Source organism: Rhyacophila brunnea, unplaced genomic scaffold (assembly GCF_057557595.1).
Source record: "Rhyacophila brunnea isolate RB1 unplaced genomic scaffold, BYU_Rbru_1.0 scaffold_21, whole genome shotgun sequence".
Lineage (NCBI taxonomy): Eukaryota > Metazoa > Arthropoda > Insecta > Trichoptera > Rhyacophilidae > Rhyacophila > Rhyacophila brunnea.
In genome coordinates this window covers 15,376,282-15,393,269 of record NW_028232871.1, presented here as the reverse complement: position 1 = coordinate 15,393,269, position 16,988 = coordinate 15,376,282, and the positions used below count along the sequence as shown (strand labels likewise).

Sequence of the window (16,988 nt, the reverse complement as noted above, 5' to 3'; positions counted from 1 at the left end):
TATATTTTTTCATTCTGTTGCTACAAAAATTCCCTTCCCAAGTAACTGTCTTACCACTTCTACATTAATAATAACTATGGTATCTTACTAACTTTCAAATGCTTTCTTGTTTTAAAATAGGTAGGTTTATTTCTTTATTACCAAAAAATTTCAAGTTGGACACAAGCTATTGCAATTTCTAGCAAAATCTCTGACACAACTCACATTTCGACATCTTTGGTTTACTGATTTTATATTTAAAGTATTTTTCGAATTTAATGCATTGATGTCAACAGGAAATTAACAGGAGTATGTTAGAATGTTTACCTCTGTTCCGGCCTGCCGCTTTATACTGTCCCGACTACAAGGAAAACAGAACTTGTGGTGTGGCTGAGACGGGCACTGCACAAAGTGGGTGTCCTCCAGCCGCTCTTGGCAAAGGGTGCACTTGAGGGTGGGGGCCACGGCCGCCTGCGCCACCTGCTGCTGCTGCTCCGACGCCACTAGAGACCCCGCGGGGCCCTCCAGGCCCCCTCCGCCCATCCCGCTGCCGCCATTGCTGTTAGGATTGGCGATGTTGTTGTTGGAGGGGGGCACACTGCCTCCCGGACCGGCTCCCCCCGCCGCCGCCGCTTCGCTCGACGTCACGGAGGTCGTGGACGACACGTGCCGGGATCCTGACGAGCGCCGCCCACTCGATGAACCTGATTAATCAGAAACACAAACACCATTGAATCACGTTACAAAAGAATTTTAATTGTCATTTTTTTCTGCAATAATTGCTATATCTTATTGGATCAATAATGTTAATCAGTTACATCATTGAATTGAAAGGTTGTTACATCATTGATTAAGTTATTTTTTAGTTCATCCGTGTATTACAGTGTGGTTGAATGGAGGTAAACAATTGGCAACCGAAACTATTTCTAAAATTATAATATAAAATATGTATGTATATTATTTAATTTTTAACTATGTCCATATGCGTAGGCGATACAATTGCAGCCTAGAGGTATGGAGTCCATCTGCTTTGATAATTGTTCGGTAGATGGCACTGCCAATACTGCATACTAGAGCAACGTAATAAAGACATCGATTATCATCAAAGTATTTTGATACAAAGTTGTAATGGTATTATTGGTTATGTTGCGGATTATGTTAAGTTTAACGTTCCTAAGTAATTAAAATGTATTTTTCCTGAGGTATTAAACACTAAATAACACTAAACATTCTAAAGAAAATAAGAACAAAATTAGTTAACTGTGGATAATGCTAATAGAGGTAAAATAAATTGTTTCAGTTAAAAATTATACAGTCCAATTAATTATATCAAATTCCATAATCGACTTAGTTTATCACATGTACCTATTTTTTACTTAGTTATATTTTTCTCATGAATAACAGTTATTGCAAAATCAAGACGAAATATTATTTTTTTGTCCTGCAACCATAGATTAATTCAAACATTGTTCCTAATAATAAATTTATGTTTCAAAGTCTGTTCCTATATATTTTCAAAAAGTAAATTAAACCATTGCTATTCAAGAAAATTGGTTAAACTAAAGAGTGCCAATATGCCGAATATAATTTTATACAAACTCAAGTGTCAAGAGTTGGATGATTGTTAGGGAATCGAACTTGACACATTCTGGACATTAGATGTGTGCTTTACCGACACAGCGGATACATTTCTCAAGCCTAAAGAAAACAGTATCTATTATAATTAATTACAATTGGATGATGAATTCAAAACAGCAAAAGAATCACAATGCCCAAAGGATAAAGGAGCTTTTAAAACTTTTCTAATTTGGATTGAAATATTACAATTTCTTTAAATATAGGTACTGCATTACACCAACCAATATGTTTAGAAAGTAATTATAAAAATTAATATTCATTTTTAGTGGATAAAAAATATGTAAATATACACCGCCGATTCCGAACTGACCTGGCAACTGAAACCTCGACTGAACGGACAACTCATCGTCTAAATACTCCAAATACACCGCTGTTTCAAAACTGAATGGACCAAAACAGGAACATTGACTGAACGGACAACAGAACTGACGTTTAAATGGACCTACGATGCCCACTATAAAATTAATCAGGTATTGTCGTTTATACAATTATTTTGAATCTCCCCGTTTTGAGTTTTCATAGTTTAATTCGGCAATGAAATTTCATACATGATAACTTGACCTGCATTTATTACAAAATGTGACAAAGAGAAACCAATCCATAATGACACTAAGCAAACACAAACCCAAGAATAAGTTCAAATTCAAAAATAACTCTTGCAACAGAATATGTAATAAAATGTAAGTTGATTTGTGTATTATATTTGATAGTAAATTAAACAGTAAAGTAAAATTGAAATGGGATGAATATAAAGGTGCTAAATTATTAGAATAACACAGGTACAAGTTCACGTCATTGACTTTTTTGTTAATAGAATAATATTCATAAGTAACTGAGCAATGATTCCATGAACAGTAGTCTGTATTATTCTAAGCATTTGAGACAATAATACATAAATAGTTTGTATGTTTTAGAAGTGATCATGGATCATATAAGTAGAAGAATAATAGTTAGAGATATGTTAGTATCACATGATAATGATAATGGAAAAGTTAATATGTTAATGAGTAACCAATTGAGCTGAGCATTTAAAAGATCTAGCAGCAATAAATTACAGTGACAGGATGTAATGCATTTGTGAACCAAATGACAAAAAATAGACTTATGATTATGGGTTATCATCCCATACAGAATTTACATCATACACAATATTATAATTGCAAGTCATATAAACATGAAGTTTTATAAATATGCACATTTTTTCTGATCCCATAATACCTTGAAAATTATGAGATTAACAGCTTCAAATTATAGGCGTTTAGTTGGCAAAGACGTCGTCTTTTTTGTAACAAACAAATCCCAACAATTCGGGACTGGATGTATTTAATCCCAGTATTTCAAGATCAAAAAATCAAGTGGAATCCCGGAATTGTAATCCCTACACTTATGATGCTATTGGTATTTTAGTAAGTTACAAATTAAATAATTAAAATATGAGAGTTGCAAACCAACAGCCATTTAATTTATTAGAACATTAACTCATTCCGTGCGTCCAACGCAACAGGTGTGTTGCCAATTATTTGACCATTAGATAGTATTAGCATGTTAATTAAATGTGGAATTAATTGACACCATCATTAGAAAACAATTCAAAAATGACAATAGGAAATTGACTATTAATTTAACTTCATTGAAATTACAAATATGTTTTTCCATTATTGACAGAATTTTAAAATATCCACAGCATGATTATTTGGTAATATCTAATAGGATACTACTTGGGTCAGTATCTTTGTGGTAAGAGCCTTTACCCGAATAACGTAAGACATGTTTGAATTCCACTCGATTCAAGATGATCTACGATTACTTTTGAGGCTTTTAAAAGTAATGCTTTTTAAATTGAATTAGTTACGATGACAAACGCTAGAACACGCTCATTTAAAAGCAAGGAAGCATATAGTCAGTTTATGCCCGGATGATATCGGATTTAAAACATTCTATATATTTAGCGCTGAGTCTTTTAGATGCTGCATAGGCTTCCGGTTACGAAGAAAGAATGGAATGAAGATATTGTTATGTCGATGAGATGAAATGATCACTCGGCTAAACAAACAAACAAATAAATACCTATTTACCTGAAGAGTTGGGCGAGTGCTGACTACCCCGGCTGGCAGACCTGGCCGGTAATACTCCGGGGGCTCCAGGGGGGGAGGTGGAGGGGGCACTGCGAGGGCTGCCGGGGGGAAGGGTGTCTGCGACGGACATTAGTGCCGCCATGGGGGAAGGCCCTCCTGACTGCGGCTGCCCGTTTCCACCCACGTTCACACTCATTCCGTTGCCGTTGGTATTATTCTGCTGCGACGTGACTCCTGACGCAATCGACGACGCGTTCATGCCGGGAGGGGATATGGCCGCTCGGCTCAAGGGGGAGCCCGCTTGGCCATTCTGCATGCTCACTGCGCTACCGTAACCTGAAAAGACGAAAGATATGTATAATTAGTAATGCAAAATGTGGACATAATTATAGAAGTAGGTAAGTGAACCACTAAATCCGTGGATGGTGTGAATATGTTTAAATATATAGATAAAGCAAAACGTCAATCTCGGGGCAGCTATTTGTCAGGTTGGTGTTTGTAAATTCTCAACAAACTATAATCTAAAAACATTCCTGATTTACCATAGATTGAATAGGTACCAACCTTACAAATAGGTTCCCTGAGAATTGATGTTTTTAGACAAATTAACATATTCACGCCATACAAGGAAATATCTCAACACAGAAAATCGATAACCTGAATATGAAACTGTCTGAATATATAGCAGGGCAGATTCGTCCCCGTAGTTGACCGATGTTGTCTTTGTCAATATGTGTACACACTGTACACCTACATGTAAGTATTCAAATGGGTTGGGCGAATGACTACAATTCCTCGTTAAAAAGAAAACTGGTAACATAACATAAAAATGATAAATGTGCATAGATAACTGAATTAAGTAAATCGATTTCATAGTTAAATAATATGTAATTATAAATTCTACAGGTGCTGTTCTCGAATGATCAATTATTACTATTCTAGGAAAAATATATTGATACCTTTATACTTATTTTTATTAGAAAGTATTTAAATGTAAAGGAATACCTACAAAGCTAGTCCAATACATTCAAATTGAATACGTTGCTATGAAAATAATTATCACGTAATAATGTAGTTTAGTGTTAGGAATAAAATGCTACTTCTTTTCATACAATTGGTGGCTTGGCATTGCCGACTCAAGTAGAAAGCCGATATATTCACAACGACTGGTCCTACTTTTTCTGCCCCTCCCGTTGTTGTCTATGGATGACCTGTCATTGTTCTATAAAGTGCTCATACTGACGCGTCTGTCGTGTTCACACAGGGAATGGTTTGATTTGGATAGATGAGTTACATGATAAATAATACATTAGCATTAACACACCTTCTACAAATGTAATGCTAGATCAATGCTACATATTTTTTGGAAATCGATATTACCACCGGTTTTCGTGTGAAGGACTAGTCTGACTTTGACAGCTGATGAGTAACAGGAATGTATATTATTTATAAATAACACTAATAGTTAATATATTTGATTTGAGAATTTTTTATAATTCAATTTGAAATGAGAAAGGGCGAATCAATATGTAAAGCAATCTGGGATCTGATTTTGACAGCTTAACAGTGGACCACTCGTTGCTTGTGCAAAAAGATATGCTCAGGCTTTATTAATATAAAGACGGCGCTGGGCTTGGTCATTGTCAAATAAAGAAATAACGAGCTAGTATTTTTCATCATTCGTGAGTATTTAGACAGATCTAGCAGCAACATAATAAAAACGATCTATTATTGTTAATGCTGGGTGGTTTCCAAGAAATAAAACATTATCAACTTTTCCACCTATTGTGACAAGTGATATCGTAATTTCTCATCTAAATATTATTTAAGTCCATCATAAAATCTTATATAATAATATACTGTACTTCAAATGAGACCCAAAATAATCGAGGCTGTTCCATATACATATTACGTATCAGTCAGTGAATGAAAATAATGAAATCATTAGCAAACAGGATCAACAACTCAATCGGTCAACTAACGACCAAAGAAACGTTTCTGATCAAAGTAAGAATAAATAATCAAAAGATGCAGATATCGATGATTGGATAATGTTCAAACAAATAATCAACGATTGACTGACCCAATGAATGAATGAATCACTGAATCACTTTAACTAAAATCGATTCAATAATAAATAACAGTGAGTTTTTTTTATTTTGATTTGGATATTTCAATGTATTTGGTTATATTGTGATATTTTTAATTAGAATAGTTTAAACCTTATCCCTGTAAATGTAACATATAAATAAACAAAGAAAGGAAACTGCAATAAAACCAACCTATAAATCTAAACTGAATAGGTATAATCAATTTTGCACTTGTCATAACTCATAAATAAACAAAAAGTATAGAGATTTGTACCTCCACTCTTCCATGTCACAAAACAAACATAATCATTAGCAATCACTAGTCAATAACATCTACTATTAATCCAAATTAGTATCCGAACGTTAATGTAAAATTAAGAATGGTGAATATCTGATTTAGCTTGATTTTGCTGAATGATTGCAAATTAGAAGCGAATGACATAGGAAAAACAAAGGTAAAATGATCACAAATGACTGATATTTTAATAACGACATATTAATGAAAGAAAGGAAAAAAACGAAAATAATGGACTTATCTTCATTCTCGTAATTATTCAACCCTTCATTCCTTTTCATTTAATTTTATTATTGTAATAATTCAGAAACAGTCCTTTCGTACATTCCAACAGATGTGTAATGGTAAAAAGCACACCTGCATGACAAAAGTTGGCGTGCAAAAAGCCTTCTTGAAAGTCAAGCCCCTCCCCTGCCCCTACAAAAAGCCAGCGATGCTCAAGTCATAAAACAATCTGGATTGTATTATTTTTGAATCATTCAAAGCTGAAATAAATAATATTCTTTGAATGAATAAAGTAAATAATTATAACCAAACGTCTACAAAAAGGTTTATAAATAAATTATGGATACGCTAGCCTAGGGGAGGGATAACACTGAGTACCTTCAAAGAATACTGTAATTAATCGATAAGTTACAGGAAATACTACAAAAAAAAATCGCGCGAAGATAACATCAGCATACCTACTTCCGTGTAAACATACATCACATATTAAATATTATGAATCGAAGATTTAAATTCTTGTCGATAAAAAGGGCAAATTCAATCTAGTGATTGACAAATGTCTTAAAAAAAGCATTTTTTCATAAATAATTATAGAAATACATGGTTTTCATATAATGGTGTAAACGTAACGGGGCGTAAACGCTGAGTAAATTAATTTAATTTATAAGTATCTCTAGACAATTATTGAAACACGGCACATCCCACGTTCCCACATCTAAACTTGCCTCGTCTGCCGCACAGCCATAAATCAAACCTTCCAAGAACGTCGATCCGGTGTTGCATATGAAGACCGCGCAGATCTAACTAGCGACAGTCGCACGTAACTTCGAAACGTATAGATATTTGGATGCGGCGATCGGAAAGCCGGTATAGGAATGACTAATTCGTAGGTGTTTATATGCGTCCTAGCGTCTTCGACTCGCTGTGCGAGATGCATGCGACTTGTCGATTGCAACAGCAGATGTTTTTTTTCAAACTAAACAGTCGCATTCGACCAATCTGCGGAGCTCCATTTGGCAACGTGTTTTGTGAATAACGATGACGTCACATCGACGTATTCGACACGTTGCAGACGGACCAGGGGCTCTATGTTAGAACTTGCGAGTGCAAGCTTCCCGGTCGAGATGACGTCATATGACATCATTATGACGTACTACCGGAGTGATAATAGCATTCGAGAAAATAGCGAGTGGTCAGACAGCGGCGCTATTCATTGTCACCATACACATATAGGTGTATGATAATAATATTTTCTATGGTTATTCTGTGCGCGGTCGGCATGCCTCGAGCGTGACGACACAATTACGTCATCTCGTCTCGTGTGGCACCAGACGAGATGACGTAATTGTGTCGTCACGCTCGAGGCATGCCGACCGCGCACAGAATAACCATAGAAAATATTATTATCATACACCTATATGTGTATGGTGACAATGAATAGCGCCGCTGTCTGACCACTCGCTATTTTCTCGAATGCTATTATCACTCCGGTAGTACGTCATAATGATGTCATATGACGTCATCTCGACCGGGAAGCTTGCACTCGCAAGTTCTAACATAGAGCCCCAGCACCGCGATTTCCTAACTATCGACTCGTGTGGCACCAGACGACATGACGTAATTGTGACGTCAGCCAATACACGCTCGAAGCATGCCGCCCGCCCGCAGTGCCCACCGTAGATATTATTACGATGAAACACCTATATGTGTATGGTGACAATGAATAGCGCCGCTGTCAGAGTAGCGTTATATTCTCGAGCGCTATTATCACTCCGGTAGTACGTCACAATGATGTCATATGACGTCATGTCGACCGGGCAGCTGGCACTCGCAAGTTCTAACATCGGGCCCCAGTATTGATGTGAGAGCCGGCTACTGTTATATTTCGTTTAATTTTTGTGTAGAATTGATGAGCCGATCTTCAACAAGAATTGTGAACTAAGTAACAAATGATAACGACTGTACACGTCAGTGCAAAGTAAATTATTAGATTATTGTTTATACTTTATGGTTTTCCGTCTATATCGTTGTTTACTATGCAGCTGGATCAAAAATATGAGATGATGCAATCTATAATAAATTTATAACAAAATTCCCATGCAATAAACCCAATCACCTTAAAAACGATCGCTTCACGATAATAAAAGGATGTCGTGACAGAACGCAATCGTGAAATGCGGACAAAAAACCGAAGGGGGGAATCCCTGATGCAGAACGTCACGCGATGCGTGCAGCGCCACCGGTCGGCCGGTTCAATTAATCAACCGGACTGGCGGCATGCGAATTCGCGTGCGCCGCAGGCGGAATACGACTCGGGAGAGAGTCGAATGGGCACCGGTTAACCTGCACGCAACTGTCCGACTGACATGCAAGCCACTGCGCTAGACGAGCTTTTAATGAAACATAATATCACGGAAAATATTGACATTTAATAATAAACTCAGCGATAAGCAGTCGATACATAAATGCAGCAAGTAGGCGGTACTATGTTTCATTAAAAGTTCTTCAACTTCCTTCAGTTAATAACACTGAATTTAAGATTATTATGACAGAATGCAGCAGGTGTGATGGCAATATCTTAAAACAGCTGTCGCACTGCAGTGCATGAGGTAAGCTCAGGGAATTCCGAAATAATGGGAACTGAAATACTTACGGGTAAGGCTGCAGACACACGACATTGCAGTTAACGTGCGTCGACGCAGATCTTATTTCATTCCAATTACATCCGATTAGAATCACCAATTAGATTAAACAAATCCAACTGGTGATTCTAATCGGATGCAATTGGAATCAAATAAGACCTGCGTCGACGCACGTTCACTGCAATGCCGTGTGTTTGCAGCCTAAGGAGAAGCAGGCAACCGTTCTCGAGTACGGGATAAATTTGAACACATGCAAATAATACGTCATACGTCGAATACCGACAACAGCTCTCGGTTTGGTTTATGCATTGACGCTCATTTAAGATTGGTGTATTTAACACCTACATAATGCGTGTTTCACTTTCGTAGGACACTCGCACATTCAAAACCCTGCCGTCAAAATTTACTGTATTGGTATATAGTCTCTCCGAATTCTATTTAGTATCTGTTCTGTGACCACGACCCATACATTACGTACTTATGCCTCCGCGAATCCGTTCATACAGACATTCTTTTGTAAACAGATAAATAGATAAAAATGGTTGAAAAATTAACTTTACCTGGGTTGAAATAATATGGGTATATAAACTGCGTTAATGTATATACATCTCTATTCTGCTAACGCGGCTTAAAGCTGTAATGCAAGATGTTTATTGTAAAAATATAAATAAAATATATGGTGTCTTTAGCCAGAACAAATGGCAATGGGCTGGACAACCGCTGGACAAATGCTGTCAAACGATAGTGTCCTAAGTGGCACTAAACGACCAGAGGGAAGGTCTAAAAAGCGGAGATGGTAAATCTCGGTAAATGTACGTGGCAACGAATAACTAGGGTACAAGAGTGGACGTAGTTAGGGGATGCCTTCACCCAGCAGTGGATTGACCCTGGCTAATGATGATATGGTATGTACCTACATTGCAATAAGGGTGATTCTTAAAATATTTCGTAAAACATCTTATATATTCTGGAAAACGTGTCAATTCTGTGTCGGGGATGGTCTCTCATGTATATTAGTGTTGTATCACACACTGTTTGTTAGGCGCAGAAAGCCTCAAAGGTTAATTTATTATTTTGGGCATTGTGCCAGAGAAAACGAACATAGGGGGAACGCCGAGCATGGAGTGAGCAGGTGAAGGAATTCACTGAATAATCCATAACGTACGACTGGAAACACAAAAATATGGGAAATAAAAAGTTTAACTTCTGAACGTGGGTGTAGGAAGGCACAATTCTCAAGTGTGGATAAACTCAAATAGCGTGTATCTATATTCTATATAATAAAATGGATTAAAATAAGTTGCTACGTCAATATAATTAAATAGTGTTATTGGCTTTATATTTCAAGAGTTTGTTGGTCATTAAGTCGTAAAACGAATCGGGCGTCAGAGCTGATTCGCTTTTACATTCCATTGATTTAATCTGTTCTGTATTGTGCGATTTTATACAGTACACTTTACCTGTACCATAACATATTTCTTGAGTTACCATAGTACAACTCTATACCTACCATGCACGAAAAACGCGTTGAGGAGAGCAGGTGGGCTTCCATCGCACTGACAGACCAATAAATAACAAGGTAATAAAAAAAATACAGCTTGATCAGAGCATGACAGAGAAAGGACCCAATGAGTAGGACAAATCGCTAGTAAACAATAATAAAAATTCTAATGGATTTAAGTTTTGTAATATTCCATTTTAGTCGTATTTTGCGACCCGGGTTTCACCTTCGGCATCCTCAGGCACTATGTACATTGTACACTTACCAAAAGGCAAATAATATACACTGACAGCGAATATAATTAACTCCAACGTAATGTCTGAAGATGCCGAAAGGTGAAGCCCGGGTCGCAAAAAACAACTCAAATGGAATAATACAAAACTCAAATCCATTAGAATTGAAATTCAAATTCCATCAAGTACCTACCTTACCTAAGTCGATAGTATTGATATTATTGATAATAATACATGTATGTTTATTATATTTTATTATATTATGATGAATTTTCAGCGGTAATCGAAATAGTAAAATATAGATATACCTGTATTAAATAAAGTAAAAATAATTAAATAGCCCATCACTAAATTAGTAATATTATGTTATTGATAATATCTGTTACGCGAGACAAAAAACGCGCGCTAATATTCGCCGAAAAGAGAACGAATACGAAAGAGTCACGAATCAATCACGAGACGAGAATAATGACTCGAGACTCGAAGAGAAAGCCCTTCGAGAGTCAGCGGCGTGCGACGAAGCGCGCCAGCCTAAAATAATACGCAATGACGTCACGCCACGCACACCGCCGCATAACGGGTCAATACACCGACGGAGAAGCACACTACCTCGCGTCGAGTTTTTTATACGTGCGCACGCATATTTACCAACACATGCACGCGCGTCTGGCGTATGGGAGAGACAAGACGTTTTCTCATTGTGACATTTCGAGATGACGCATACTGACGGAGAACACAAATTTTACAACTTACTATTATATTATTATTGCATCCGTGTGGATTGTGAGATAGTATGAGTGTATTCAAATTTGATTGGATGTTGCGGTCCAGACGCATAATTCAGTAATTTCACACAACGCCCAGATAGATAGTTATATTTAGAAAATAAATTATATGTTGACATTTAGTATGCTAACTATAGGTAGGTAATGGTTAACACTAGGCTCTAAATTACTATAATCCGGTAGAGTAAGTAATAAATACACGTTTTGATAATTAAAATAAAACGTACGCAGTATGTCCATTCATAATTTGGAAAGAAACAAATATTCGAAAATGTACCAAGTGGGACTTGAACACACATTTATCGAAATTTTCGAGTATGGCGTATTCCTAAATCTTGGGTATTGTTATAATCAGGATCGGTTCAACCGCTTAACCTTAAAAATATATTGCCAACAGTCATATTATATATGAGTCGCTTAGAATCATAACTCACATATTCCAAAAATCAAGTTTTGAGATAATCGCTAAAAACCAACAGAGCACTATTTTTTGTAATTAGAAGAACAGTATTAAGCTCCCTAGAATATTAATGAGTGAGAGAGTCGAATAACTTTTTTTTTTAAATATAGGTATATACCTAATACTCCTAACGTTGCAGACATACAGCATACTATGAGAAATAGAGCTCCCCGATTGGTTAGGAAGGCGTTGGTGACAAAACTCTATTCTTTGAAATACCTATACGACATATTACACCAACAATGAACTTTGTCAACGATTTTCACATAGTTTAAATTGACTTTTAATACTCAACTATTTTTCGGTATATAGATTAATTCATTTAGAATCACTTGGCATATTTAACTAAAAAACGACAAAATTGCAATATGTGAGTTATGATTCTAAGCGACTCATATATACATATAGGTGACTGATCTTAATTATGATAAAAATGTGAGTTAATAGTTTAACTTTGAGTTGGTTTCGTAAAACTTTAAATAACAAATCGAATTTTATGAGCTAGGAAAATACTAAAACTGTTAGTTATGGTGACGTGTAAATTGTACGTAAAACATTTCACCGTGAAATCAGCAAGAGATTATGAACAGTAATTCAATTTTCATAGCTGATTTTGGAAAAACTCATGAATTCAATAATGAAAACCTAACCCAACAAATAACCCAGTATATCGGCTATTTTCAAAATTTGTTTACTGCTGGCTTCCTGTAAGTAAAGTGTAAACCGACAAGGACCGCGTTTTATTGAATTGACATGAATTTTATATCAGTACTATACGTCCCAAAGAGTTTGGACGGTCTTTAATACCTATACGGCCATATATTTCTGATACAACATTCACGGTGAAGTGTGATACGGCGAACTGCATACGTACAATTTTCCGGAGACATTCGTTCAATGGCGAGGGTGGAGAGAAACCTCACAAACGACAATATACACCTATCAAAACGATGGAATAGTGATTTTTGATAGTGTCTGCCCAGCTGTTATTTCAATATATTTCAGAATGTCGTTATCATTTCGATCGCATTAATATGGCAACGTCTTACTGATATAGAAATGCCATAAATGACGCGTGGGAAATGAATTGAAAAATAAAATAGGTGTGCAATAATTATTGTTTATTGCAGATAAGATAACATTATCATTAATTCATTAATAATAATTATTAAAGACTCAAGATAATTATTTTTATATATTAGGATTACTTTTATTTTCGTTAGTGTATGTACAAATCTATTTACAAAACGCCAGCCACAGTTTGCTCGATGTTAATAATTTATCCAAAGTACAAAAATATATATTTTAAAGTAGATCCCCGCTTTAAACGCAGCTCAAAATGACATCATATTCTGAATCTCGATCTTTTAGTCAGCAGACGGGAAAATAAGTAAATATAATGATTTATTGCCTCATGTATGAAGCAATTTATTCACATTATAAAACACAATGTTTTAATACTGGCGAAGCGTGAAATAGTGTCATCTCTAGTTAGTGATTTACACAAGCCAAAAATAATTATTCATTCCAACAAAAATTGCTGTAAATGTGATTGACTTACTGAAGAAGAACATAAAAATACTTCTATAAATACATCTGTCCAATATATGGCAGTAAAACTAATGATTTATAGGCGTATCTGCTTGATTAAAAAAAACTTAGCAATCGTGGTACCTAGGCGTGTACTCAATAGTGAATAGGTAACACATTTTGTCATTCGATTTCTTTGACAAATGAAATCCTACCAAAACTCAAATGGTTTCACGATTTTTTATCTCTCCACCGAACTAAAATATTCGATAGTGGAAGTAATACAATCAATTGTCAAAATAGATAAATGTGTAAATAACATTAAATTCACACTAAAATAACACTTTCAACAAGAAAAACGCAGCGTACAAGAACATGAAAAATGAATCGCCGGGTCAAATTTTCAAGGGCAAATGATTCCCACACAGATCGAGATGTTGGACAAAGGAAAAATACATTTTATATTTTAAGTTCTCTTGATTTATCGATTTCAGTAATACAATAAAGTTCAACCCACACAACCACTGAATTCAAATACATATAAAGAAAGATATATTATGTCATTCGTTCACAAAAGATTAAAATAACAAAACTTCAATATAGGTAACTAGGTAAGTACCTCTTAAAACGGGAAGAAAATATAGATAGATGTACGGTGTGTACCTACCAACTTCGTATAATGCATAATATAAAGACCCAGAAGAAACAACACAAAATGTTCCGTAAGTAGTATAAATAAAATGTCACCACTCATCACGGAATCACGTAAAAACCCTAAAATTTGAATTAAATGATTATTTAATGTATTGTTATAGCAACTGTCGTTGGCATTGGGACAAGAATGTGTATTAGAGAAATCAGCTCAGAAATTGCTAAATGAATACGTCAAAAGGCATTAAATAATTTTTAGCTATGTATAAAATAGTACCCGGATATAATATTGATTCCATCTTGATAAGATCAAACAATAACGTTTACAAGAAAGTGTCGACTTTCGTTTTACGCAACTAGCGCCACGATTTACCGTTATAATAATTTTATTGTTATTATTCAATTTAAAAGATTGTACCATCAGCAAGTAGAGCAAAAAGTCATGTCACTAGACAAGATCTACACTTTTATATAAAAAAAGATATTGTGAGTTATCTTAGTCCAATATCATATCGACACCTTACTATTAATTGTAAAACTAAATTATGTACTTCTATATTGACAGTGCAGTGTTCTCCCAAGGTGCAGAGCTAACCTTCCATTAGTGATGCCAATTGGCAATAACCACGTTTAATTAAATCTCTTCGGAGATTGATATATTCCACTTACGTGAGGGTGAATTTAGGTGGACATTGTTTTACGAGTTTTTAAGATAGGGTCTATCATCAGTTCACTCTATGTGTGCTTCCATCTACTTACTTTTATTTATTTTATTACTTATTGCATTAAAGTCACATTGCTCTGTATTTATATTTCAAGAAACGATAACACTTATTTTATGTCATGTCGTGAACGCTTTAAATGTAAAATTTGTCATGTTCATTATATGTAAAATAAATAAATTTTGAATTTAAAATATATATATAATATACCTACTAACACCAACATAAAATACCGTTTAAATATCTATGATAATATAATATATATTTGATGGCCCGAACATCGTCACCTAATCTTTACCCCGGCGGCTTTATAAAACTCGTAACTAAAATCCCTTGGAAAATCGTCAATCTATCTTTCTATTTCAGTTTAAGTCCTCGCTCTGTGTATGCACTGGTGTACACTAGGTGGGAAGAATTTGGTAAATTGAAACAAGTATGCGAGGTGACGAATGGAGTCAATAGATTAAGTAAATATTTAAATTGTTTAATTATGTTTTCAAATAATATGGTATGTACATAGCACGTAAGTTTTAAATAAAGAAATATCTTAATAATAAATATGTATACTGGTATGTGAGGAAGATGTAAAATTGTTATACTATAAAGGAGATGAATGCTGGAGTAAATGAGAATTGAGATAAATAAATGTAAGCGAGGATTAAAATATAGTAACATGTATAGCATAATTACCGCAGAGAGTTACTATTAAACTCAGTAGTTTTGTTTTGTATAATTAAATTCAGTAGCTTCATTTTATAATTTAAAATAATACACGTACTGCACTGCCTTATCCTATAAATCACTGTATACTGCATATGCGTGAGTCGGAAGATTATTTTGATAGTATGTGTGTACTGTTATACCGATACGATTTGAACGAATCGGCTGGGAATTCCCTATCCATTTTTTTCTTCGCAATGTTTTTATAATTTGTAAATTGAAATAACTTCTTAAATACTTAACTTCCTGCGTAGCTTTCTTCCGTAATTATGTTTTAAATAATTTTACCTAGTTGTTTATAGATTAGAATAAGAGTTTATAACAAATTAAATGTTAAGGAATAATACGCGCGATCGCACTGCTAATTAGGTGGTGCCTCTGAAGGGGGACAGGCTTTAAAAAATAGGTCTTCTCCCGAAATAGAAGTAGTGTGTTCAGTTCGATTCTGTCCTTCTAATAAGGTAGTAATGTAGTTCGATTTCGCTCTTCTGATAGGATAGTTGAGTTCGATTCGGCTCCTCTAGGAATATAGTATAAAACCCACGCTCCTTTATGGCGTGCCAGTTAATAACTAAATAAGTAAAAATTATCAATTGAATATTAAAAAATAAGTTCCTAAATAAATAATCCTTTTTATATAAAGTTAAAAATTAGATGTATAAACCCTGAAATGTTTTAAATGATAAAAACCGTGTTATAACAAAATAAATAAATAAACAGATTTTAATATTTTCTTTAAGACTTTAATTCACATTGTATACATTTCCAAAAAAAACTATAAACATTTAATAACCACCCTATGGTACGTGCACTAACAAGTGAGCTAGCCAGATTTGTGTCGTGCTATTGAGGGTGTGTTACTACCTATTAGATTGCATGCCACTTACTTCACCATAGCAATATTCAGTCGCCTGCCTGTCTTGTAAATTTCAAAGAGTAACAACAACAAAAAATATTCGTATTATTGTCAATAGGTAACTGTATATAAATGGGAGGAAGGTTATGCGTATATACCTATGTATAAGTATGTAAGTGTTGAGGTTGACAATATTGTTAAAGTTAAATAAATGTAAATAGGTATAAGTCAGTAAAGGGCAGTTCGCCAATTTTCACAAAACAAGAGCGAAACTCATATCCACGCGTCTTCTTAAAATAAACTTTCGACAAAATTAAAAAAATATTTTCCGAAATAAATAAAAAAAATCAGTCATCGCACGTGGACACGACAAATTGATGCGCGCACACATCCAAACGGGCGAAGCGCATACACACACAGGCGATAGCGTACACACACATGCGCGCGCCGAACGTCACAGCTGTTTCGTTTCGAAACAGAATAGGAGCAAAATAATAATAATAATACTAGTGAAGTAGGGGCACGCGTGACGTCATCGTTGACCTTTGGTGCGACGTGTCTGGGCATTTTCGCCAAAGTTTGTACA

General features: G+C 35.1%; 2 protein-coding genes across 2 annotated transcripts in view; both read right to left on the bottom strand.

Moving 5' to 3' along the window:
• LOC147070772 (uncharacterized) overlaps positions 1–16,988 on the bottom strand; it is a 387,074-nt gene that overhangs the window by 17,018 nt on the left and 353,068 nt on the right. The gene's annotated exons all lie outside the window — the stretch shown is intronic.
• The window catches only part of Pits (Protein interacting with Ttk69 and Sin3A), a 39,318-nt gene that overhangs the window by 4,076 nt on the left and 18,254 nt on the right, over positions 1–16,988 (bottom strand). Inside the window, exons 2-3 of the mRNA XM_085949187.1 lie at positions 3,693–4,028; positions 307–683 (exon numbers count right to left, since the gene is read on the bottom strand). Coding sequence (XP_085805313.1) covers positions 307–683; positions 3,693–4,028 — 713 coding nt within the window. The remainder of the gene's footprint in view (positions 1–306; positions 684–3,692; positions 4,029–16,988) is intronic.